This window comes from Oculina patagonica, chromosome 9 (assembly GCF_052425735.1).
Source record: "Oculina patagonica isolate OP01 chromosome 9, crgOcupat, whole genome shotgun sequence".
Classification (NCBI taxonomy): domain Eukaryota; kingdom Metazoa; phylum Cnidaria; class Anthozoa; order Scleractinia; family Oculinidae; genus Oculina; species Oculina patagonica.
In genome coordinates this window covers 20,110,455-20,136,111 of record NC_135766.1, presented here as the reverse complement: position 1 = coordinate 20,136,111, position 25,657 = coordinate 20,110,455, and the positions used below count along the sequence as shown (strand labels likewise).

At 37.8% G+C, this 25,657-nt stretch overlaps 1 protein-coding gene across 1 annotated transcript; it reads right to left on the bottom strand.

Annotated features, from left to right (window-relative positions):
- Positions 1-3,200: 3,200 nt before the first annotated feature.
- Positions 3,201-18,878, bottom strand: LOC144666457 (leucine-rich repeat and transmembrane domain-containing protein 1-like). Its single transcript, XM_078527899.1, has 5 exons — positions 18,865-18,878; positions 6,884-6,945; positions 6,648-6,701; positions 4,487-4,601; positions 3,201-3,362 (listed from the first exon to the last, which is right to left on the bottom strand). The coding sequence occupies exons 2-5, from the start codon at positions 6,924-6,926 to the stop codon at positions 3,272-3,274; spliced, it is 303 nt and encodes a 100-aa protein (XP_078384025.1). The 5' UTR covers positions 6,927-6,945; positions 18,865-18,878; the 3' UTR covers positions 3,201-3,271.
- Between the last annotated feature and the right edge of the window lie 6,779 nt (positions 18,879-25,657).

The window sequence follows — 25,657 nt, the reverse complement described above, 5'->3', positions numbered from 1 at the left end:
TACGTCAGTGGTTGCCTTCTAGAAACCCAGTCCATCACACTCGTTCCAAGATGACGTCATCCACGTTGTCATCGAGGAACAATGGAAGTCAGCCAGTCAAGGCAGAGATAGCTCGTGAGCGTACTCTGGCATCAAACATTGATCGTTACATTTTATTGTTGAAAAATTTAACTAAAAATCTGAAAAATGTAATATTCTATGTTTAAAAAAATCGGAAAAAGTGAGCATTTTTATCTTACCCACGAGCACTTTTTAAAAACATTAGCATTATTTTAGCACTTTTTTGGCAAAAAACGAGCACTTCTTTTAGCATTTAATGCTTTTTTTACGAGCACTTTCGGTAAGAGCCTATTTCCCATCCGTTGCAAATTGTTTTCTTTCTCTTTATTTTTCCTTTTTGATTTTAGAAGGTTAGGCAAAATATTGAAAAAATTAAGCTTTGGTCTATTTCAAGAAAACTGACATTAATACAATACTTCGGCTGGTAATTAAGCATGTTAATATTATGTAATTTAACTAGAAATGTAGGTAGTCAGAGAACAGGTCTAATTCTCTAGAGGCCGTAAAACACTTGCATGTATTGCGTGCCTATGTCTAACAGGAAACGAGTGAAGGAGTGAAATTGACTTTGCTAACTACCACTCTTTTCCGAGTTAAAAAGGTTCAGCACATTTAATTTACACTGCAGAGAGTCGAGAAAAGCAAATGAATTTATAAATAGTGCAAATGTAGTACAAAAATAAACATTTTTAAATCGAGTTCGGCATCCCGATAATAATTACCGATAAATATTTTGTATAAGTTTAAGATAAATCTTGAAAGAAACGCCTGATCTGTTATCTTCGAAGATGCCCAGTAGTAACATTCACAATTTTTTTATTTATTTTATTTATTATATCTCATGATATGCAGTTATGTGTAATACATGCTCGTGTGAAAACATGTTGCGTTATGCGTTACTTATGCACTTAAATAGATTATGTACTGAATAGAGTTTAAAAAATACGAAAAGTCATTAAGGAAATATTTTAAACTGACTCCAATAATTATTAACAGAATTTTTTTGAAGTATTGTATTTCCTCGAATAATAGCTGGGGTGATCATTTTATTTTTGCACCAAAATTTGAGGGGAGGCCATTTAGTCATAACAGAATCACATGTCATCCAGTACACTGAACCCAGGCTTTCAAAGTGTTCCTAATTTGATATCTGACTAGTTTTCAATATTCTTTCGGCATCAGAGCCTGAGTCATTATTAAGCCAGGTGGTAAAGTGAAGTCGAAGTAGAAAGAAAGGGGTTGAATTTTTAATGGAGGTATAGGGATGAGGGAGGATTTATTCAGAGGGGCAATTATTTCAAATATTTTTATCAAAGGGGATGGTAATTATTCAAGGGGACAATAATTCGGGGTGGAGAATTGAGCAAGGGACATTTATACTTAAGAAAATATGTTAGTTGTAGAAGAACGAAGAATGGCTTAATGTATAGGATGTGTTATTAATTAGGAACAAAGAGTTGCTTTAGTTGAGGTGCATGTACGTGTACAGGTGTACAGCAAAGGGTCAGTCTTCTTGGGTGCTAAGCCAACCACCTACATTGCTTGCTTTTACATATCCGACAAAACAACTAACATAACAATGAGGTCAGAAGAAATAAATGGCCATTCCAGAAGAATTGTTCTTTTGTATGGTTACCGTAATGATTCGATTTAGCGCCTCTTTTCAATAAGCGCCCCCCCCCCCCCCGCCCTCTTCGAACGTATTTTTGTCAATAAGCGCCCCTATTCCAATAAGCGCCCCGATCTTAATAAGCGGCATCATTCTTATAAGCGACCCTATTCTAAAAAGCGCCCTTATTGTGGATTACTGCCCCTACTGAAGTCATCGACATCAAATACTACACTCATGAACATTCACCATACAGTACATACTAGTTATGCAACGCTTTCGAGTGGTATACTATGGAATATCCCATGAGTCACTTGTCTTTTCTCGGTATACGAACGGGCCTTTAGGCGAGTGTGTATACCAAGAAAATGCAAGTGACAAGTGGGATATTCCATAGCATACCACGAGAAAGTGTTGTGTGACTATATTATACCATGCCATAGAAAAAACGCTTACTAAATTTCGTCCAGCCCTTCTAGCATAATACAAACGCAGCGCACGATGAGAAGGTTGGGTTGAATACCGTCGAATATACAACGGCTTTCCTGTATTCTGATTGGCTGTATTTTCTATGGCATGGTATAAATACATATATTTACTGCTAAAATGAACAATTATTTTAAAAATAACTAAACTTTTAACAATTTGTTACTCTGACAGTTTCTGTTATTGATAGTTATTTTGATATTTATTAAAATTTTGTTTTGAACACTTGGTTGTTTCTCAAAAAATTAAATAAGCGCCCTGTCCCGAATAAGCGCCCTGTCTCGAATAAGCGCCCTCCTTGAAGTGCCAAAAGTAGATAAGCGCCCCGGGCGCTAAATCGAATCATTACGGTAAATATTTTTTTAAAGCTCGGTTTAAAACCAGGAACTTGATATACAATGTATACACATTGTATTTTCATTATTGTATATTTTCACTATAGCTTAACTTTTAGATTTTTAAAATTTTTAGCAAATTATTGTACATTATTGTTACCTGTCTGTATAAAAATATTCAGTTGCGCTTTACAGTGAGTTAAAAAGAACAATTGAAATAGAAATTACTCAAGAAAACTATTTACACTCTTTAAAAACTGTGAACATTATATTATTTAAAAACTAATTTGAATGATAAAACTGAATGAAGATCTATTTTAAAGCTAAATTTAAAAAAAAATCTTGTTAAAGGCAGTTGTACTTCTCTTTGATGACTCGGTTAAAGTTATTAGCCAAAACGTCGGGATTTAAAACATTTCAATTTTATATACTTTTTTAATCTGAGTAAATTTGAAAAGTTATTATGAATCCACCTGATTTCAGGTCCATTTAAAAAGACAATGGAATCAATCCGATGGTTTGACATCTCAGTCAACTTTGTTTCCAAGAATCAAACACAAAAAGTGAAATTCTTCGCTTTATTCGTTCCTGCTATCTTTTATGTTTATTCTTAATATTTTATTACATTGTGGAAAAAAGTTCAGACACTAGTACTTGAGAGAACAATATCCACTGTAGGCCCAGTTACAGGGGAATGTAACCGATGCGCCCGCACCGCCGCCAAGTCTTAGAGAACATATTTTGTAAAAAACAATTCCTGGGAGAGGATGACAATAGAAGATCAAGGATCTATACTTACATTTCTTCTAACAAGAGTTAAACTATTGAAGACTCCGGCAGGTAAGTGTTCCAATTGGTTATCAGACAAGACCCTAAAATGGTAAATTGAGACAAAAGAATTAAGGAGGGTCCTTCTTAACTATCAATTTGTTGCTAAGAAAGATTTCTGACGGTTATTTTTTGGAAACCAAACCTCGTAAACATAAGATTTTTGCACAACTTTGTTCTATTGACGAATCCTTCAAGAGTTTCAAATCACGGCCATATTTGACAAGTCACGTGACCGGAATAGTAAAAACCCTAAAACTGAAAGAGCTTATTGATCTGAAAATTAAAATCAATGCCAACAGATAAAGAATGTCCATGTGCTTAATGCTTCGTATGGTTTTTAGGAAATTCGCCGTATTATTAAAGTTATGGTGTATTAGAGATGTGTATTTTCAGACTTTCTTCAGTAGCGTCCCATTCTTACATGTAAATGGTAATTCCATACGAAGGATTATGAAGAAGGATATGTTATCTCTAATTCTTTGAAAGAAATCACAACTTTACTTTTCTCTCAAAAGTTTTAGAGATTTTAAATTCTAGCGCGCGGTTTGGGACTGGCACTAATTACGCACGCGCAATATCAATTTTTTTTTAATGCAGTTGTCCTCCCCACCGAAGATTCACCGTTAAGCATTGCCGAACACTCCAAAATAGCTTTCCAACAAAAACCATCTTGAGCAATTCCTTAGCAACTTTTCTAGATCTGTAGTTAAGAAGGACCCCCCTTAAAAATCCAACATCATTGAAATTAATTTATCCAGTAAAGACAGCGTGGATAAAACACTATTTCGCGAGGCGGATTCCTACTGCGGTTAAATTTTATCTACAATGGTAAATATTCCATATACGTGGCATAAAAATACGAGATTGCTGTAAGTAAGTAAGTAAGTAAAAGTAAGTAAAATCTTTATTAACGTCTCTATGTATTTAGCCATTGTGAACTACTTAAAAACTATCAATACTTGTAAAAATACTTGTCCTAAAGTCGTTTAAAATACTTTTTCAACATTTTTCATCGAAGTAATACTCAACCTGTGTTAGCATAGAATTCGAAACAAAATATGCAATTTGTGAAATGACTTTTTTCCTCAACATAATCAGTTTTGGGGGCACACTGATCAAAGTGGTATTGTATGAATTTTCTTCTAAGGCGAGGGGAGATACGTACAGAATTTCAGTAGTTGCCGGTAGTTGACTTGGAATGGACGTCAGAGCTTTTGCACTACAATCGAGTAAGTTGCGATCATACCTCGAAGGGCCATAAAAGCATGGTTCAGGGCATGCTGTTGGGAAAGGCCAAAAATAGAGATTGAACATAACTGAGGCACACTTATTAACAAGAACTATAATTGTAATTCCGGGTCTTGTGACTGATATAAAAGTACCATATGAATACTAAATGCTGTCTCATTTTTAAACTGCCAAGCAATTTTTACGTCCGAAGGACTTAACCTGAGAAAGAACATCCATTTGGTAGTTTCACTGAAAATCTGTTAGAACTATTAATGACTATTTAAAGTTGCGTTGGGTAAAAGAAAATGCGAATATCAATTCAATTTAAAAATTGTGACATTCGTTTTTTGGCATCTGCAAAACATTTTTCTTCATAGTTTGGTCTTGGCATCAAAATCAAAGGCTGCAAGCCTTTTTAGACCACTAGTTAATCGTTTCTTTTATAAGGTTTACTTTTTTTCAAACTATTCGGAGTATACGGCTCCACTTTCAGCTAGTTGTGAATAAACGAACGAGCGAACGAACGAACGAACGAACGAACGGACGAACGAACGAACGAACGAACGAACGAATGACTTTGTTATAGTGCCAGTGGTATGTAGCTTATAAAAACCAATTGGGTACACTATTTACATTAAAATATGTCTAAGCTAAATAAAGTTAAAAATATTTACACTTAAATTCTAGGAGATAACCTTGCTATATAGATAAATATATAAATAAATGAGTAAATAGTGTTGTTTTATATCTAATGATGATGTTGAACTGTAGTGACGCTTGTATTTTCAGTGGCTATTTTTTAACTCTCACCACTCTAGCCACCTAGCTGCCTTGGACACAAAGTGACTGCTTACAAAGAGTTAAACTCAATAATCAGCTTTTATCAGCAATTGAACGATCCTCATATGTCCAAAATTGCAAAGAATTACTATGCAGACGTCGACATAATATGAAAGTGTTCAGCTAGGTAAATAGCCTGTAAAAGATCAGCTTCATAAACATCCTAAGAACACGAGCTACCAGGGTACTTTTTTCCACTCGCGTCTATCAAAAGTTCATCATTCGTTAGAATTAACAAGCGTTAACCAGAATTGAGGTTCCCATGCTGCTGGCACGTTTCTTTTCATATGAATCTCTGCTATGAATTTAAGTGCTAACACACAAAAGTGCATGTGTGTAGCCGGAACAAAATCACAACATGTACAAACACGCAAAAATGTAGCAGCGACACACCCCACTGTGGCACAATTGGACGTGCCGCTGCAACATTTCCCAGCTAAATTTCATTGTGTGAGTTACATGTTTTTACTTTGTCCCTTATACATGTCGCTACACTTTGAAAGGAATGACGTGCATTTTTATGCAGTTTATACTTATAATGTTCATGATCCTTCTACCATATTAATTTTAGTATGTCTAATATATGTTTGCTTATTAACCCTATTCAGACCGGGCTTTTTTGGACCTTCTCAGACCAGGGGGGGGGGGGGGGCCCTATGTAACTTCCAGGATATTTAAGCAATCAACATGAAAATTATAGGATGTATTGTGTGTCCGAAAATCTTTCTTTTGGTATACGTCACGTGGGATGGTGACGTCACATCACGTGACAATTACATCATGATGTCAAAACAGCCGCCATGTTGGATCCGCCATCTTGGATTTTAATTATTTTCCAAATTGCCAGAAAACCACCCAAAATCACTGCAAAGTACTCAAAATAAATAAAAAATTTCTTTAAACCCGTAAAAATGTAGAAATAATTCCATTTAAGTTGATTTTTATTAACAGAAACACGCAAAATTAAAACATGCCTGTCAAAATGCCGTTGCCATGGTAATGTCAAGTTCCTGACACATCATCCAACCCTACCAAATTGTTGCCAGATAAATTTTAGGAAAACTCAGAAAGTTTGGCAGCGTTTGGTTAAATCTTAAAAAAGTTATAAAAGTTCAAAGTCAGCGCGTGCCTCAAAAGCCCCCCCCCCCCCCCCCCCCCGGTCTGAATAGGGTTAAATCTGTTAAGATGTAGGATTGTCTGATATAAATAAATGCATTACAATAAATAGTTTTTTAATTTTATTTTTTTTAACTTACAGGCCTTGTTTTCCTTGGGAGTGTCTTGAAGAGACGTCTCAGGAATTATTGCAGCTGTATAAAAAAACATATCCGTCAGGTAAACAAGAAACAGTTAATAAAAATACGTCTTAAGAATTACAACGAAAAGTCTTTTTCCTTCTTCCTAGAAAACATACGTAATGAATCATTTCCCCGTTACTTCAAGCTTGCATACAGCTCAGTGTACGAAATAAAATTAAAGTGAATCCACATACCTAACACAAGGGTGACAGCCAACACGATTTCCCTGGATGGCATTCTTGTATCTGTAATAGCTCTGAAATTATAGATGTGATATTCTTATAGTAAACTGTTCATTTTTTTCACAAGTGTGCTACTTAAGGCCCCTTTATACGACAGAAAATTTGTGGCACCGCTCGCATAATAATGGTACGCGTACCGAAAAAAATGGTTCGACACGGTTAAATTTTGTCGTATAAACGACTTTGCCTCACCCGTGCCGAACCAAAATTTTACCCATGCTCGGACCTAGTGCTCGGAGGTGAATAGTACTTTGCTATTCACGTCCGAGTTAACCAATCAGAACGCGCGAAAAGCACTATTTAACTTGTGTGGTATATACTAAAAGTGGATATTTACTTGGAGAACTTCTTCAAGAAAATAGTCACTTTTAGTATATACCACACAGGTGAAATAATGCTCTTCGCAGTTAGTTGAAGAGTAAAACAATTATTTTAGTCAATCTTGAGGAATATCCTCTGATTTTGGCCCACTCGATATACGGTCTCGTCAGCAAAGTATCAGGGGACTGATACCACGCGATTTCACTGGATGATTGTTATACTGATACGTTGCCGACGAGACCGTATATCGAGTGGGCCAAAATCAGACGATATTCCACAAGATTGACCAAAATAGTTGCTTTACTCTTCAACTAACTGTCAACGAAACAATTTAGCAGCAAGAAAATATGTAGTTATGCAACGCTTTGCAAGACTCGGACAAATCTTGGCAACTTAAGTGTGTATCGAAGGATATCGGTAAAGTTTGTATCATGGATAAACAATAAAGTTCTTACCATATAGGGGGAACGCGCGCATTTGTTGAATAATAAGTGTCATTCATTCGCAGATATAATTTTGTCGTTGAGCACTGCTGTTTTTTTTTTCCTCAAATATAATTTATCTGCTCTCTTCTAAGAAAATATGTTTCATTATGCATAATGAGTTAACACTCTGTTACCACAGAACATAAAATTACTTTATAAAAATGTGCGCCACAGTGGTTCCGCCAGCCCAAATTTCGTTGTTTTTATATGCTGTAATGACTTGGTTTTATTTTAGGAATTGATTCAAATAGGGACATTTAAGAAGTAGACATTTCAGTGTTTCATTTATGACGCGTGCCGCTGACTATACATTCTGCAATCGCAGTAAATATCAAGTTGCAAAAGCACATGGTCGGTTTTTGATTTTCGTTTTAGTGTGTTTGAGTTTCGTTTAGTGTCAAGCAATATTTTATTTCTTATTAGCGTAACAAGTCACGCAAAACTTGTAAGTATCGATCGGTTTTCATTTAGCTTTATTTTCCTTTGTGATTCAGTTATTATTTTGGTTTATTTAGCGGATTTATGCATTTGATTTCAGTGAATCGTTGTTCATTTAATAAAGGACGTTTACAGTTCATCGCATCTCGAGTTTGCTTGTTGCCGCTTTCCATGTAGTGAACATTGGGTTACTACATTATTCAAAGTTTTTCATGGCGTCGCAAGATCATGAGACGTCGGATGGAGCGAAAGGTGCGTCGCTCATTCAAGTTCAAGAGGAGATATCGTCGAGCGAAGATCGTCGCGTCGATAAGGTTCCACCATCCGAAACTGCGGATTTAGAAAGTAATCTCACCTCAAGGCAGATAGTGCCATCGATTTGAAGGCAAAAAGAGCGGGACATTTGGGAGACGTTAAAAAAAGATTAAAATTTGTACAAGGACTTCTGTCTGAACACGCAAGCGAACAAGAAGTGATGGAAGGTGTCGAAGATTACGACCGTGCATTTTTCCACCATCGACGCAGTCACGAAGGACTTTTATGTTGATGACCTGCTCAAGTCCTTTGAGACAACCGGTCAGGCGGTCGAAATTACAAAGGAGCTTCAGGAACTGTTAGCGAAAGGAGGATTTCAGCCGACCAAAGTTATGTCTAATGAGTCCTAAATGCCTTCCCACCCGAGCATCGTGCACCAGCTGTCAAGGACTTGGATCTCAATCTCAACAGTCTCCCGATGGACCGAGCTCTAGGGATCCATTGAGAGGCAGACACTTACAACCTAGTTGTTAGCGATAAATCCCATCCAGAGACCCGGAAAGGAGTCCTGTCATCAATTGCAACAATTGATGATCCCCTTGGTTTGGTTGGTCCCCTAATCCTGCCTGGAAGAGAGATCAACCAGGAGCTATGCAGATTAAAGTACGATTGGAATGACAGGCTCCGTGATGAACTGGCAGTGAAGTGGATAGATTGGAAGAAGGGACTCGCAAGCCTCGCCAGTTACAGTATCCCTCGATCCTTTTCTCCCCGAGACGTTGGAGAAGTAGAAAGAGCTGAACGCCATCACTTTTCAGATGCTTCTGAAGGACATGGATATGGGACAGTAACTTACCTGCGCTTCGTTAACAAAGAAGGAAGCATCCACAACAGTTTCGTGATGGGCAAATCGCGAGTGAGGTCTCTAAGGAGTGGTATCAGTGTGCCTAAGATGGAGTTGACCGCTGCCACTTTGTTGATCGAGATGGACAAGCTCATTATGAGAGAGTTAGAAGGTCGCATCAAGATTCACAGCGTCACCTTCTGTACTGATTCTATGATCGTCCTGAGGTACATTTTCAATGAGACGAAAAGATTTGTCACCTTCGTTGCTAATCGTGTTTCTGTCATCAGAAAAGGATCAAGGCCCTCACAGTGGCGTCATGTTAGGTCAGAAGCTAACCCGGCTGATTTGGCCTCAAGAGGGATAAAGGCCTCCGAAACCGAGAAGTTAGAAGTGTGGAAACATGGCCCAGATTTTCTTTGGAAAGATTCCAAAGAGTGGCCGCAGCAATCCATCGACCTCCATCAAGAACTTTCAGACCAGGATGAAGGAGTGAAGAAAGAGAAGATCACAGTCAATGCGTGTGCCGAGAAAGAAGACTTCTGGGGCACTTTATTTGAAAGATTCTTGTAAAGAATGTCCAGATTCAGACCTTTCCTGAAGAGTTGTCCAACCCGAATCCGAGCAAAGGTCCTCTCGCCAAGTTGAAACCATTCGTGAATCAAGGGGTCTTGCGAGTTGGAGGCAGACTAGATCGTGCAGACCTCAGCTATGATGTTAAGCACCCAATGATATTGCCTGGGAAGCACCGTGTAACAGAGATGATCATCCTCCATTACCACCTTTCTAATGGTCACGTGGGTCCACACCAACTACTTGCGGAGATAAGACAGCGTTTCTGGATTGTGAGTGGTGTTTCGTCCATCAGACGTGTCCTGCGGCAGTGCCATGAATGTAAACGCCAGTATGCTACGGTTGGGGAGCAGATCACAGCACCACTTCCGGCAGTGAGAGTTTCTTCAGACAGCCACCAGTTGATTTACCCGTTTCCTGCTGTTGGAATAGATTATTTTGGACCACTCTACGTCCATGCAGGACCACTTACCAGATCTGTAAGGAAGAATCCCAAACTTCACAAGCGCTATGGTTGCATCTTTACCTGCCTCAGGTATAGAGCCGTCCACACCAAGCTTGCAAATGATCTGACGACGGACAGCTTTATTCAAGCAGTAACAAGATTTGTCGGGAGACGAGATTCGCCCAGAGTTATTTACACTGACAATGGCAAAAACTTCAGAGGAGCAGAGACCGATGTCTTGAATGCATTGAAGGCTTGGGACCCAGAGAGAGTCGGACGCGAGCTGCTCTAGGAGAATATTCAGTGGTACTTCAATCCCCCCGCAGCAAGCCACCAAGGAGGTGTTTGGGAGCGGCTCATTCGCTCCGTTCGAAGGATTCTCCACGCCATGATCGGTGAGCACCTTGTCAATGAGCAGACCCTAACGACATTCCTGACAGAAGTTGAGAAGATCCTGAATAGTCGACCGATCACCCGTGTGTCAAGCGACCCCAACGATTTAGAGGCCTTGACCCCTAACCACATACTGCTGTTGCGCCCGAATCCATGTTCAGCGCCTTGTGAATTAGAAGACTCCGACAAGTTTCAAGCAAGATGGAAACACGTGCACATTTTGGCGAACGCGTTTTGGGCCCGCTGGGTTAAAGAATATCTTCCCTTGTTACAGGAACGCCAAAAGTGGCTGAAGCAGAGGCGAAACTTCAAGGTCGGAGACTTGGTAATCATGAAGGATGCAAACCTTTCCGGACAGTAAGGTGTCAATTTGGTTATTCTAATCACCTGTGTACTTGATTTTGTATTGTCATATTTAGAGGAGCCGTGGTGGTGGTCACTAGAAGGGTGAAAGGGTTAAGCTTTGTGACGATATTAATTGAAATGTAAAAGAGACGAATCGAAGGAGAATGAAATATGTAATCAAACCACGCACAATTCCAAAATACGCACTTTAAACAAGCGATTTGCTGAAACACAAACGACACAGACAAGCTAAACTTACAGCGAAATTAAAGAAGCAAACGGAAAATAATAGAGAAAGCGAAAAAATAATGGAAAAATACAAAACTTACAAGATTTGTGAAAACGCCACGGCGACTTAAACATTCTGACAACGATAACTTAAAAAACACCACAGAAAACGCTCAGCGAAACAATAGAAATAGTAGATAAAAAAACACGTAACGTAGCCTAAAAATAACCAACAAAGCTAATTACAAGAAAAAATATGCGGGATAAAAACGGAAACAAAGGACTCGACAAATAAAAACGAATAATGAGGGGCTCCGTGGCTACAAATGGCACCAAAAATGCGTGGTTAACTGATATTTAATCCAATATAGGAACGTGCTCTGGCCTCCAACATTGCAGTTTGGCAATCGAATGATCGGTGTTTTGCTTTTAAACATTTAGTACAGGCATCTGTAATAATTGCGTCATTCCTAGCTTTATTCCAGTGACACTTCACAAGATGCTCAAATGAAAGCCAACTATTTATGCTGTTTTGACTGTTTATTTATCGGGGATTTGTACAAGTTCGATTTGCGTCCAGCAGTTGACGGCTTACAGTTCGAGTGTTCGTCAAATCACTGCAAAACAGTGATGAATAATTCTAGTATTAGTTCCTGAAGGTACAGCAAAACGAAACAAAACAGAACTGAGACACTTACCCCTAATTCCGGATAAATCTACGGCGGACGTAACAAGAGTTCGCTTAACTGTACGAAACTATGCGAAAACTAGACTATGCAAAACACTAAACTACAACTTTTGAAATATGAATAAAATAAATATCGAGGCGCGCCCCTTGGGGCTGCAAGGGGGCACGCCACATTACATATGCAAAGGAACATATTTGCCACTGCAAGAAAGTGAAAGTGCTCATTGCTTTTCCACGTCTAATTGTGTCGATTCCCAAATAACTAAATATGAGAAGTTAAAATAAAGGAATAAAAACAAAGTTTCTTAAATATGAGTAGGATAAGGTGACGAGACATAATCATCGTCTGGTTCGAAGAAGGTCGAGGAGGTTCTAGACAAAAATTTATCTTTCTTTATATTTTGTATTCAATAGAAACAGCAACTAAAGGCCACGTTCCGAAGCACCTGTGGCTTGTATGTGGGTCTTAATGCCCACGCGAAATTGACTTTTCTTCCAATACACCGTCTCTGCATGCAGATTATGTTCGCGCTCTTTATTTTAATTTCAAGGCTATTCAGGATGTTCCTGAACCTTGGATTGCAAAGAAGTCGAGTGAATTGTCTGGGTACAACCAATTTCTATCTGAAGGTAATCTCAAACTGAACCAGTTGGGCGAATTTTGTAATTATATTAAGACAATTTCTCATGGTGATCAATAACGTTATTCTCGTAATCTATGCAGATGATATTGTATTGATGTTTGGATGAGAAATAAAGTGTTTATCACTGTTACGTTTGAAAGGGCTAAAACCTCGTGAAGCTTACTTGAGGCAGCATTAATTGAAATAGAAACAGCTTTAGATAATTTATTAACTTCTGAAGAAATTCTAGACCAATTATTTATTGAACCATAAATTTGTTGTCAAATAATTGCGAAATGCATGAAACAACCGCTTTAGGATTTAGTTTGAAAATCGAAACTTTTTTCAATCTTTGTTTTAACGTTTTTACGTTCATCTTTGACTTGGAAAAGAGTTGTAGTGAGCGAAGTGAATTTCACTCGATTCCTGTTAACCTAGGCACGTAATGCGTGCAAGTATTTGAATTAGACCTTTTCTCTGATTACCACATTTCTAGTTAAATTACATAATATCAACATGCTAAATTACCAGCCGAAATAATGATATTAATGTTGAAAAACAAAACTTAATTTTTCTAATGATATTATTATTTTTCCTAACCTTCAAAAAAAAAGGGAAAAATAAAAAGAAAGAAAACAATTTGCAATGGCTTGGAGCTCTATCTCTTGGCCTTTTGGCCTGCCCTCAATTAGCAGCTAGATGACAATCAAACCAAGTGGAGTGAACTGAAGGGTGGAAAGTTTAACATCATTTGTTTTGGCAAATCTTTATTTGCCAGTTTGTTGTTTTGATTCTTTTCCGAGTTTAGTGGCTTATAGCCACTTTGATTTAACCATTGCGCTAATCCTACCTGCAGTGTGCAACATCTCAAATAAAACGTTTATAGACTGCATGGTCATGTGAAAACCAAATGCCTCACGCAGAGAGGCGCTCCAAGAAAGGGAAAGTTCTTGTTGCTTTCCTTAAGTGCAGTTACGCCGATGATCACTAGATAGAAGTAGTTAAAAGAAATCAAACAAAACTATTTAACCTTACCTGAAATATTATAACTGTTCTTCTCTGTTACCACTTGATATCGTTTTCCGAAAAAAGCAGCAATGAATTAATACGGAGAAAAGTTAAGCCCCAAACAGCCTTCGTTTTTAAGAAAATTAGGAAAGCATCATGAAAACTCTAATGAATTTCTCTCACGCAAGCGACGTGAAGAGTCAACTTAGCAGTAGAGTTACGCGTATCAAGCTCCCAGAAAGAGTGTCTTTTAATGTCCTGAAATTACCGGCCTTTTTAAAAAAACCTGAATCAGTAAAATTTTAAAAACAATTCCCTTTTATATTGTTATCTAGTAACGCTCGCATCAAACGATATTCAACTTCAATTAGCTCAGTGTTTGAACTTTCCGCTAGTCTTTGTTTGGCAAATTATTCATTTCGTGATAAAGTGTCTCATTCATCACTCAACCAGAAAATGTGTCCTTATTTCCTTTTTCAAAACTAAATACAGGAACGTTTTCTATTTAACAATTAGACTACGAGCCCGAGTTTTCTATGAGCAAATAGTCAACGAGGCGCAGCCGAGTTGACTATCGCTCATAGAAAACGAGGGCGAGTAGTCTAATTGTTTTAGTAGAAACTCTAAAGGATTACAGTCCAAAACCTACAATATTGTGCACTTTGAAGACAAAAATCAAGAAAATTTACCGCTTAAAGAGCTACTCGCGCGCGCGACTGTTTTCTATCGGCGATTATAGTTCACCACTAAATTTTCTCCGATTCTGATTGGTTTAAATTGAACACGTGACGCGATAGTGCCCGCGCGCCGGAGGGCACTATTTTAACAATAGAGTGTTTCTGTCGGGTTTTCGGCTGTCCCCCGTTTGTGTTCATTGCCGGGCGGCTTCGGTTCTGTTCTCGGGCCTCCGCCGCCCCCCCCCCCCCTTTCCTCATCCACCAGCACCATGGTGTCTCGGGTGTCCTCGGCGGGCACTTCGTCCCTTCGGGCCGCGCCCCTACCCTGTGGTTCCGTCTTGCTCCAGGTCCTCTTTCCTGGCCTCCCCCCCCTTCCTCTGCTTTTTTCGTCGGCTTTCTCCTCTCCCCGCCCCCCCCCCCCTCCTCCCCCCTCCCTCGCCTCTTTCTCCCCCCGCCCCCCTCGTATCTCTCCCCACTCTTCCTCCCACTCCCCGGGCTCTTCTCCGTTCTTTTGTTCACGACGGTGTCGCCCGGGGCACTATCAGCCCATAGTGCCCTCCCGCCCCTCCCTCCGCCTACTTTGTCTCGCCTTCCCCGCGGTCCCGCCGGGCCCTCCGGACCGTCGTTCCCCCGTACTGTGCTCGCCCCTCGGTCGGCGTCCCTCCCGCGGGGTGTGGTCTCTTCACTTCCCCTCCTCTCGCTTTCGTTCTCGCTCTTTCCCTCCCGAGCGCACCCGTGCCTTTTTTGTAAACGCCTGGCTCTCTTGTGTCTGTGCGCGTGGTGGCGGCTCCGTCTCTCCCTCCGCGCCCCGTCCTGCGTCCCAGCCCCTCATTTGTGGGTTTCTCGTCTGGTTTGTTGGCTCTTCCCCGTCACGATTGTGTCACGGAGCTGTGGTGCGAGTCGGCTTCGCTGTGTGCCGTCTCTCGGCCCTCTCGGGCTTGTGCATCATCTCGCCGATTTCCCGACGCACTCTATGTTCCCTCCGAGATCCGGATCGATGTGCCCGCCCGTGACTTTTTTTTGTAAACAAGCGTGCCTGCAGACAAAAAAACCCCAACCAAATTCACTGCATTTCGTGGGTTTCTTGTCTGGTTTTGTTTCGTTTGTTAAATTTCGGCTTTCAATTGAGTTTTTTATTCCCAAAAGTAAAAATAATTCACGATGCTTGTTTTTGTATGTGCGCGCGGAAGAAAATTTAGTGGTGAACAATAAAGACAATAGAGTGTTTCTGTCTCAGAACTATCGGTCTGATAGTTGCCCCTTGGAAATTTGATGTTCTTAAAACTAGCATATTTGCCCTCGAAGCTTCGCTTCTCGGGCTAATATTTGTTTTAAGAACATCAAATTTCCGCGGGGCAACTATCAGCCGATAGTTCCTCGACAGAAACACTCTATTGTTAAAATAGAAAACAGTGGGAGAACCAATCAGATTCGCGGATTTCCAATAGAACACAGCTGAGGTTCTACTAAATGAAGTAACAACAGCACGTGGCATACAGATTCTCCTTACAGGATTTCGTTACGCTGTACTGGACCAGTTGAAAGAATTTTGTTATTTTATCAAGACAATTTTTCACGGTGATCAACAAAGTTATTCTCATTGTCTGTGCTGATGATTTTGTATTGATACTTGGTGGAGAAATGAAATTTTATCACTGTTACGTTTGAAAAGGTTAAAACTTTGTAAAGCTTATTTGAGACAGTACGCATTGAATGTAAACAGCGTTGGAGAATTTTATTTAGTTCACGCGCAATTTTAGCCCAATTTACTCATTGAACCATAAATGTGTTGTTAAATAATTACAAATACAAATATGTCCTCTGGGTTTCAGGGTTCAGTTAGGGAGTCTAATCTTTTTTATAAAAAAATATTCTTTTAAGACACCAAACGTTATTCTTTTTCAAGTGGACTTCATTTTTTAAAAACCATTGTCCTCATCCTGCCTACAATGTAGAAAAATTTTAAATAAAACGTTTATAGACGGCAGGATGTTCAAATGAAGACCGACTGCTTCAAGCAGAGGAAAAATTTGGCCACTCTAAGGAACTGGACGTTCTTGCTGCTTTCCAGGCTAAGCTAGTTGTGCCGATGTTGACTAATAACAACTATTTAATTTTAACTGAAAGATGATAACTGCTCCTCTCTGTTACCACTTGATCCCGTTTTCCAAAATAAGCAAAAATGAATAATGCGCTGGAAAGTCAAGCCCCAAACAGCTGTCGTTTTTTTTTTTTTTAAATAAACTTAGGAAAGGATCATGAAAACTCTAATGAATTCCTCTCACGCATTCAACATGAAGAGTTAATTTAGTAGTCGAGTTACGCGTATCCAGCGTCCCAGAAAGTGTGTCCTTTAACGTCCAGAAATTACCAGCCTTTTTACACCAACTCGACCAGTAAGGTAAAACTGATTCCTTTATTGATGTCTTAGAGCGGTTTTCACTTGAGTGTCGAAAGTAAATTGCGTTTGCTTTGGTTTTGCATTGCTACGCTTAGTGATTGGCTTAAAAATCTCGCGCCACTTTCTCAGCCAATCAGAACTAAAACCAAAACCAATCGTGACTCGCTCGCGCACGTTTTCCCGCGCTTCGTGTCGGTTACATGGATTTGCTTCGAGTTTTGATTGGTTCACTGGATTGTCTGTGGCCTTTATGATTGGCCAGAGTAATTACTATGGTTTTGGTTTTACGACACTCAATTGAAAACTGCTCTAATGAAAGCACCTAAAAACTAGCTGAAGAAGTTTAATATTTTTTTTTAACTGACAGCTCTTTTGTTGCCTTCCTATTTTTAATTTGAATTTTGAATGAAAATTTTAATTATTTTCTTTTTTCTTGTCTCCCTTTAAAATGTTATTTTTGTACATGGAAAATTTTAACCCTTTTTCATGCCCAATATTTTCAAAAATGTTTTAAATATCCAAAGGAATAAAGCATATATTTTTCCAGTTGAATGAGGGTAGTGGGAATAAAATGTTCCATCAATTGCAACACACTGACCTCATGTCTTTTTCTCGTCACCTGTCTGTTTGTAAACATATTGGTATTGATAGGAGAAATTATATTTTGATCACTCCAATTCATTTATGGCTATACTGTCCACTTTGTAGTGTTTTCAGAATTTGTCGATAAGTTTTACCGACGAACATTTAAGCGCTGCTAATAATAGTTTGTGATAACGCCATTAACAAAACCTTCTTCTTGTTGTGAAAAAAGCAGCTGCTAATCTCCTTCCAGACATTTCATCTACTTTTAACTTAGGGTTTTTACTGCTCATTCTTCTTGTTCTATTCAACTACTGCATTGAAATAACAGTGCCTTTAACACAGTTTATGTTTGTGGCCAATAAAATATAAAACTGTTATAAAACGCGCGTTGCTTTTTAGCTTGAAGATTGAAATATCAATTCTCTTGAAAGTTTGGCATACATTTCTTTGCAGGTAATTTTTGAGAATTTGGTGGTAATCCTAAAGACACCATCTCCAGGCTGATGTTTTTCTATATTCTCAACACCTGTCAGCTTGGCATAAGAGAAGTTATATTTTGATAATTTACGACGTGAAGACAATATATAAAAGCAATCATTCCAGTCCCTCTTTAAGACGACTGCGAATTCTGACTGAAAATAAATCAAGGCAAATAAAAGGATGCTATATCGATCTACAGGAAAATTAAAATATTTGTTAAGGAACGGACATTTATGGGTTAAAATGATATGTGTTTCTTTATTCGCAAGTTTAACGTCAGTTGGGGTTGCATTAAACGGTTTGAATCAGACAAGCGGCTTGCACGTTCAGTATTTGAATGTTCTGGTAGCTTTGTTCTATTATTCATTTTGCAATATATTCTCTCATTCGTCACGCAACCAGAAAGGATATCTTTATTTTCATTTTCAAAATTAAATACAAGAAGTTTTTCATAACAAAGTTTAATAACCGTTTACACTATGCTTTCTACATACAGTTTCTCCTTACAGGTCTCCGTTCTTCTTCACTGAACCAGCTGGGAGAATTTTGTTATTATATCAAGACAATTCCTCGTGCTAACACTGATCAATAGTGATATTCTCATTATCTATGCAGTTGATTTTGTATTGATATTTGGAAAAGAAACAAAATGTTTATTACTGTTACTGAAACATTGTGAGACTTCTTTAAGGTAATATGCATTGAGATTTAAACAACTTTAGAGAATTTCATACATTTCATGAGCAATTTTGGATCAATTTATTCACTGAATCAGAAGAATGCTACTTTTTGTAAATATTTGCAAAATGTTTAAACGTCCTCTGCCTTTGATGATTCTGTCCGCCGGTAATCGAAGCTTTTTCATGAAAAAAAGTACGGATTTTTCAGCCGGTGATAAATCAAAACACTTTTTTCAAACATTTTTCTCACCAATGTACTTATTCTGCCCACAGTGTAGCAACATTTTAAATAAAACGTAAAACAGATGTTGAACTGAAGACCGACTACTTCACGCAGAGAAAATTATTTCTCATTCCAAGGAATTGAAAGTTCTTGTTGCTTTTCGAAGCGTTGTTTTGTGAATGCCGATGATGTCTAAATACGAGCAGGTTAAAAGAAAGCAAACAAAACTATTTAGTTTTACCTGAAAGATGATAACTGCTCCTCTCTGTTACCACTTCATCCCGTTGTCCAAAATAAGCAACAATGAATTACAGCAAGGCGCCCAAAAGTTTGACCACTTTTAATTTATTCACATTCTTTCGTGCGGATTTAATCCAATCAGAAGTCGACTGCAAGCTATCCACGGCTTTTGATTGGATTAAATCTGCACGGAAGAATGTGAATAAATTAAAAGTGGTCACACTTTTGGGCGCCTTGCTGTAATGTGCGGGGAAGTTAAGCGCCAAACAGCTGTCGCTTTTTTAAATAAACTTAGGAATGGATCATGAAAACTCTAATGAATTCATTTCACGCAAGCGACACGAAGATTTCACTTAGCAGTAGAGTTATGCATATCCATTTTCCCAAAAAGAGTTTTCGTAAATGTTCTGAACTTATCCTCTTTTTTTGCAGAAATCGGACCAGTAAAATGAGGAATTTTTCTACTGTTGACGCCTTATGAAAGCAGCTTTAACCTGCGTGTAAAAGTGTAATATCCTTTTAACTGACAGTTCTTTCGTTTCGTGACTATTTTTAATTTTTACTTTGAATAAAAATTTTAATAATTTTCGCTTTTTTCTTCCTTTAAAATATTATTTTTGTGCATACCAGGTCGACGTTTGTTAAAACTATTTTAAAATATCTCACAAAAAAGCATACATTTTCCCCGTTGAATGTTGGTTCTGAGAATAAAATGTTCCATCAACACACTGTCCACATGTTGATGATTGCCATTATTCTCGTGATCCGTATTTTATACTTGAAAGTATACTGGTATTGGTAGGAGATATTATAATTTGATCCCTCGAATTCATTTATGGCTAAACTGTCCATTTTGTAGTGTTTTTAGAATATAATTTGTCATTAAGTTTTGCCGAAAAAAAATTGAAAGTTGCCAATAATGGCTTCTGATAGCGCCATTGACAGAACTTTTCCGTTTTGTGATATTTTATCTTCTTTTAACACAGTGTTTTGTACCGTACATTCTTCCTTTTCTCTTTGAATTTTACAGTAGATTTAGAAAACAGTTGCTTAATAAAATATAAAATCTTAATAAAACGTGCGTAGCTTTTTAAATAGAAGATTGAAATGTCAGTTCTCTTTACAGTTTGGTATACATTTCTTTGCAGGTAATTTTTGAGAATTTGGTGGCACTCCTAAAGACAGTATCCCCAGGCTGATGATATTCTTGTTTCTCAACACTGCCTGCTTCTGGTTTGCATCATTGAAGATCGCAAAAAAATGTGTAAAATGGTGTACAATTTACAATGTACAAGACAATGAATAAAATCAATCATTCCAGACCCTATTTAAGAAGACTGCGAATACTGACTGAAAATAAATCGAGGCTAATAAAAGGTTGCTAAATCGATCGATCTACAAGAAAATTGAAATATTCGTTAAAACGGAAATTTATGAAAATAATATGTGTTTTATTAATCGCAAGTTTAACGTCAGTTGCGGTTGCATTAAGCGGTCTGAATCAGATAAGCGGCTTTATTTCTTAGTGTTTGAATGTTCCATTAGCTTTGTTCTACTATTCATTACTTGAAAGGTTTTCTCAGTCGTCACACAACCAGAAAGGATATCTTTATTTTCATTTTCAAAATTAAATACAAGAATTTTTAAAGTGCACAGTTAACGCTATGCTTTCTACAAACAGTTTCTCCTTGCAGGTTTCCGTACGTCTTCAGTAAACCAGATGGGAGAATTTTGTTATTATATGAAGACAATTCCTCGTGCTGATCAGTAGTGCTATTCTCATAATCTATGCAGTAATTTTTGTATTGATATTTGAGGCAGAAATAAAATGTTTATCACTGTTACGTATGAATGGGTTAAAACCTTGTGAGACTACTTTAAGGCAATATGCATTAAAATATAAACAACTATAGAGAATTTCATTTAATTCAAAGATTAATTTTGTTCCGTACATGTGAACCATAAATTTGCTTTTACTTGTAAACATTTGCAAAATGTTCAAACGTCGCCCTCTACCTTTCAAGATTCAGTTCAGCAATCGAAACTTTTTAAAAAAGAATCTAGATTTTTAAAGATAAAACGTTTCTACGTTTACGTTCATTTTTTTACAAGTGTACTCATTCTGCTCTTTAGTGTAGCAACATTTTTAATAAAACGTTTATAGACAGGATGTTGAACTGAAGACCAACTGCTGCTTCACGCAGAGAAAATTATTTCCCACACCAAGGAATTGAGTGTTTTTGTTGCTTTCCCAAGCGCTGTTTTGCGAATGCCGATAATGACTAAATATGAGTAGTTATTTATAAAAGGAAGCAAACAAAACTATTTATTTTTACCTGAAAGATGATAACTGCTCCTCTCTGTTACCACTTCGTCCCGATTTCCAAAATAAGTGCAATGACTTAATGTGAAGGAAAGTCAAGCTCCAAACAGCTGTCGCTTTTAAATAAACTTAGGAAAGGATCATGAAAACTCTAATGAATTCATCTCACGCAAGCGACAGGAAGAGTTAACTAAGCAGTAGTTTTACGTATATTCAGTTTCCCAAGATGAGTTTTCGTTACCATTTTGACATTACCGGCCATTTTTACTAAAACTGGACCAGATAAAGGAAACACTTTTCTGCTCTCGATGTCTAAATGAAAGCAGCTTTAGCCTAGATATAAAAGTTTAATCTTCTTTTAAATGACAGTTCTTTTGTTTTCTCTCTACTATTAACTTGATTTTTAAATGAAAAATGTAATATGTTTTCCTACTGACTTAAAGTTATTTTGCATTCAAATATAATTTGTGTGCACGGATAAAGATATCTCTTTCTCCATCTATGTCCAAGTTTGAAATATTGATTTTAAGAATACCCAAGTAGTTAGCAAATATTTTCCTAGTTGAATGTTAGCTCTGAGAAATAAGTTTTCGTTACGACACTGTGCCCATTGTGATCATTTTATTTATTCTTATCACTTGCTTGCTTGAAAATATATTGGTGTTTGTAAGAGAAAATATATGCTGATCCTCGACTACCAGAGAGGAGAACTGGCCGTTCTTATGAATTTATTGTTATGTTTCGCCAACAAATATTCAAAATGTTTGTAAGGCAATTTACCAATCTTGAAAACTTTTTTCTTCTTGAGAGTAAATAAAGTAACAGGAACAACAGGAACAATGCCCCCTTTAAGAGGGCCCCAATATTTTTTTCTTTAAATTTTCAGGAAGGCAGAGCTTACAACCGACTTGGATCCGGACAAATCCCACTGCAACCGACCTATATTGCAGCTCAGCCAATAGTTGCTGTTCCAGTATCTAACTACAATGTAAACCAGTAACTAGCTTGCTTTCTGTGTTATGTTTTGCTGATAGTAGTCTAGTGGGTTAGTACCAAATTTTGCGGAAATCGTTACACACTGGACAAAAGCACCAAACTTGGTATACGAAGACCTTTGAACATAAAATTTCCAAAAATCAAACGCTCAAAAAAATTGTCTCACTTGGAGGGCGAAAATGACGTCATTTCTTACGTCAGACGGGTATTTTTGGTTGTTTTGTGTAATATAATAATAATAATAAAAATAATAATAATAATAATAATAAATAATATTTTAAGAGGAGGCTTCCAATCACCTGGGGGTGGTTTTCAGGACAGACAGGATAAATGTAAAACATTTCGAAAATCCTTCATAATCAACTGTCAATTAAAAGACAAGGGCCTGTTTTGTATGATAAATAAGAATAAAAAATAAAAAAAAAATAAAATAATAATAAATAAGATTAAAAATGAAAAAAAAAGTTGTTTCGATAAATAATCTTCAGCGGAAGTTACTTACAGACAAAATAGTTAAGAACAACTGACTTGAAAAAAAAAATTACGAATAGTTATCTATTAAATTATATAAATTGTGAAATAAAAATATTTGTTATAGTCTAAAATGTTTATCCAGTAAGAAACTTGTAGTGTGACTCAAAAATCGCTGGCATCGGTTTGCTGCAGCATGCATGGGACATAACATCAAACATTTTAACCCTCGGACGTACAAGGGGGGGGGGGGTGGATGCCACCCCCCCCCCCATAAGGTTTTTTCCAAATTTTGAAAAGAGGATTTAATCTACAATGCTGAAACTTTCAGTAGCTGTTCATTCATCCTTTACGGAAATTTTGATATGTCAACCATGTGTCCATCGATATTTGACGTTGCCATCGGCAACGTCATAAATACAGGCAGGTCTTGCCAAAAATCGTCATTTTTAACATTTTTCTTTAATTTTTCCAGTTTTTTGAAACACAAGTGCAAGATTTGTTTATTTTTACATTCCATAAGCATTCTGGCTTGATTTTGCATCAATTTCCGTTATTTTGTGACTTTCTAAGAAAATGTTGAAATAACCAAGATGGCCGGGATCCAAGATGGTGGCTCAAATGACGTCACGTGACGTCATATGACGTCACAGCCAATTAAAATTATGTCATCTTGTAGAGTAAGCCTAAGGGCTTTCGTATCAGTGGTAAAATAATCTAGCTACGCCTTAATATAACGAAAACTCCGGGGAGGGGTTCCATCCACCCCCCCCCTAAAAAAAAAAAAAAAAAAAAAAAAAAAAATAAAAAACAAAATAATATACGGATTACTAAAAAAATAATAAAACAACTCCCTTGTAAGATGGTGGGTGACTGGCATGAGTTTGCTGCAGCATGCATGGTACATAACGTCAGAGAGTTAAGCTCTCTTTAAATAAAAATTTACAAAACACAGAATTCAGTGAAACGTGCCGCAAATGTATGGGGGAAAGTTCCTTATAGTGCCTTGAAGACTGCATACCGAAAAAACGCTGCCGAATGCCCTTGCGGCTCTGTTGCGTGGTACTGGTTGTGTAAATGACTTGAAGAATCGGCGAATTGGTTTTTTAAAGCGACGCATATTATCCGGACATAACTAATACATTATAAGACGAGGAAACTAGTGCAAGCGCACCTTAATCAACAGGAGGGTTTTACGAAAAGCTTGGGGCAAGATTACAAAAAATGGCGACATGCAACGACAGTCTTGACAGAAGCATGTGCAAAAACAGAAATAGTTCTCTTGGCATTGATACATTCGCACAGGGAACGAGACAAAAGTATCTTCAGGACCTAAAGCATCTTCAACAACTTACGTTCCTATTCTTTGATTTAGACAACCACATCAATTGCAGTCGCTGGGTTAGTGTCCAACATTTTCAGCATGTCGTGAGTCATCCAGGAAACATCTAGGCGGCTTTATGTGCTCCTAATCAATCAAGCCCACGAACAGAAAAACGCCAAAGTCAAGAACACTGGAGGGGTTGAGGAGCTAACGGAGAACCCATCCCGTCTAATAGTGCACTATCAAAGAATCTGATTGGGAAACGACAATACAATTTAAACGTTCCGTAAAGAAGTACTGTATAAAACTACGAAATCAATCACCCGACCATTAAGAGGAATTGACTGCCATTATTTACCATAAGTCTTTGTCAGCAAATCGAATCAAAGCAAGCGAGCATAACGTATGCCTGTATATCAGTATCCAGCAACGTAAAGGCGATCTTAGCATATTTTTCGCCCATAAAAACCACGCTTTTCCACCTTTTATTCGATTATGACAATTTGGACGTCGAGTCTACTCAAAGTAACGCAAGATACTGGGAAAAACGTGTGAATGCAGAGTTGAATGTGAAGTGTTTGGCGGTAACGTCCTGATTTGCAATCCTAGCCAAACGTTACACAATTGTTTTCAGAGTATTCAGAACAAATCTTTCTGCCATTTCTCAGGCAGAAACTGAAAACTGTCAATTGAGTGGAGGTAGTGTAGGATCGATGTCTGTCAGAGAGAGCGAAGAATGGCACAAAGGAGAAATATAGGCCTGGTGCTCAAGTCCCCTATAGGAAAGAACTGGAATGTCTTCTTCGCGATACCAAAAACAAAGATGAGTACCGTAATGATTCGATTTAGCGCCCTCCTTCCAATAAGCGCCCCCTTCCTTCCCCCCTTCTATATTTACTGCTAAAATGAACATTTGGTTGTTTCTCAAAAAAAAAGAAATAAGCGCCTTGTCCAGAATAAGCGCCCTGTCTCGAATAAGCGCCCTCCCTTGAGGTGCCAAAAGTAAATAAGCGCCCCGGGCGCTAAATCGAATCATTACGGTAGTTTAACTTTCTTTCAGAAGATGGGACTCATGTAGAATGAAAACACTCAAAATAAAGGGGATGGCACAAAAAGTACTTCGGCATAGTTGCAAAGGGTAGCGACAAATTGATGATGGACTTCACTTATAAACATGTATAAAGAAGTTTGACGCTTTTGAAAATGTGCAGAGCAAAATTGAAATTTGAACAGTGGACACGGATATTGGTCTTGATGTTGTTGAACTGGTTGGCCAATTCTTTAATAAACAAGGGAGGTCTCCGCGAGTAAACTGGCATATCGGTGGCGTTTGAAATTGGTACACATTTTCTGAGAAGTCAATTACAACTCTGTTGAAATTTAGGCATGGAGCAATCAAAGTCAATTCCTGCTTTTCACGTCTTTTGTTAGGCTGCGATACAAATTTGCCTTTTTTGTGAAGCCTTTTCTTACCTTAAACAAAGCAAGTTCGTTACAGGTAGCTGTTCTTCAGGACACTCAGAAACTAAAGGGAGATTGACAGTACATATGTAAGTAGAAAACCGGATTACAATAACATTTTTAAAAAACTCTTTTTTTTAACAGGAATTAATTTTTTTTTTCATGATGCTTTGCTAACAATATTCAAAGAGCTGCATACCAGGCTGGGGGTTTGGCCGT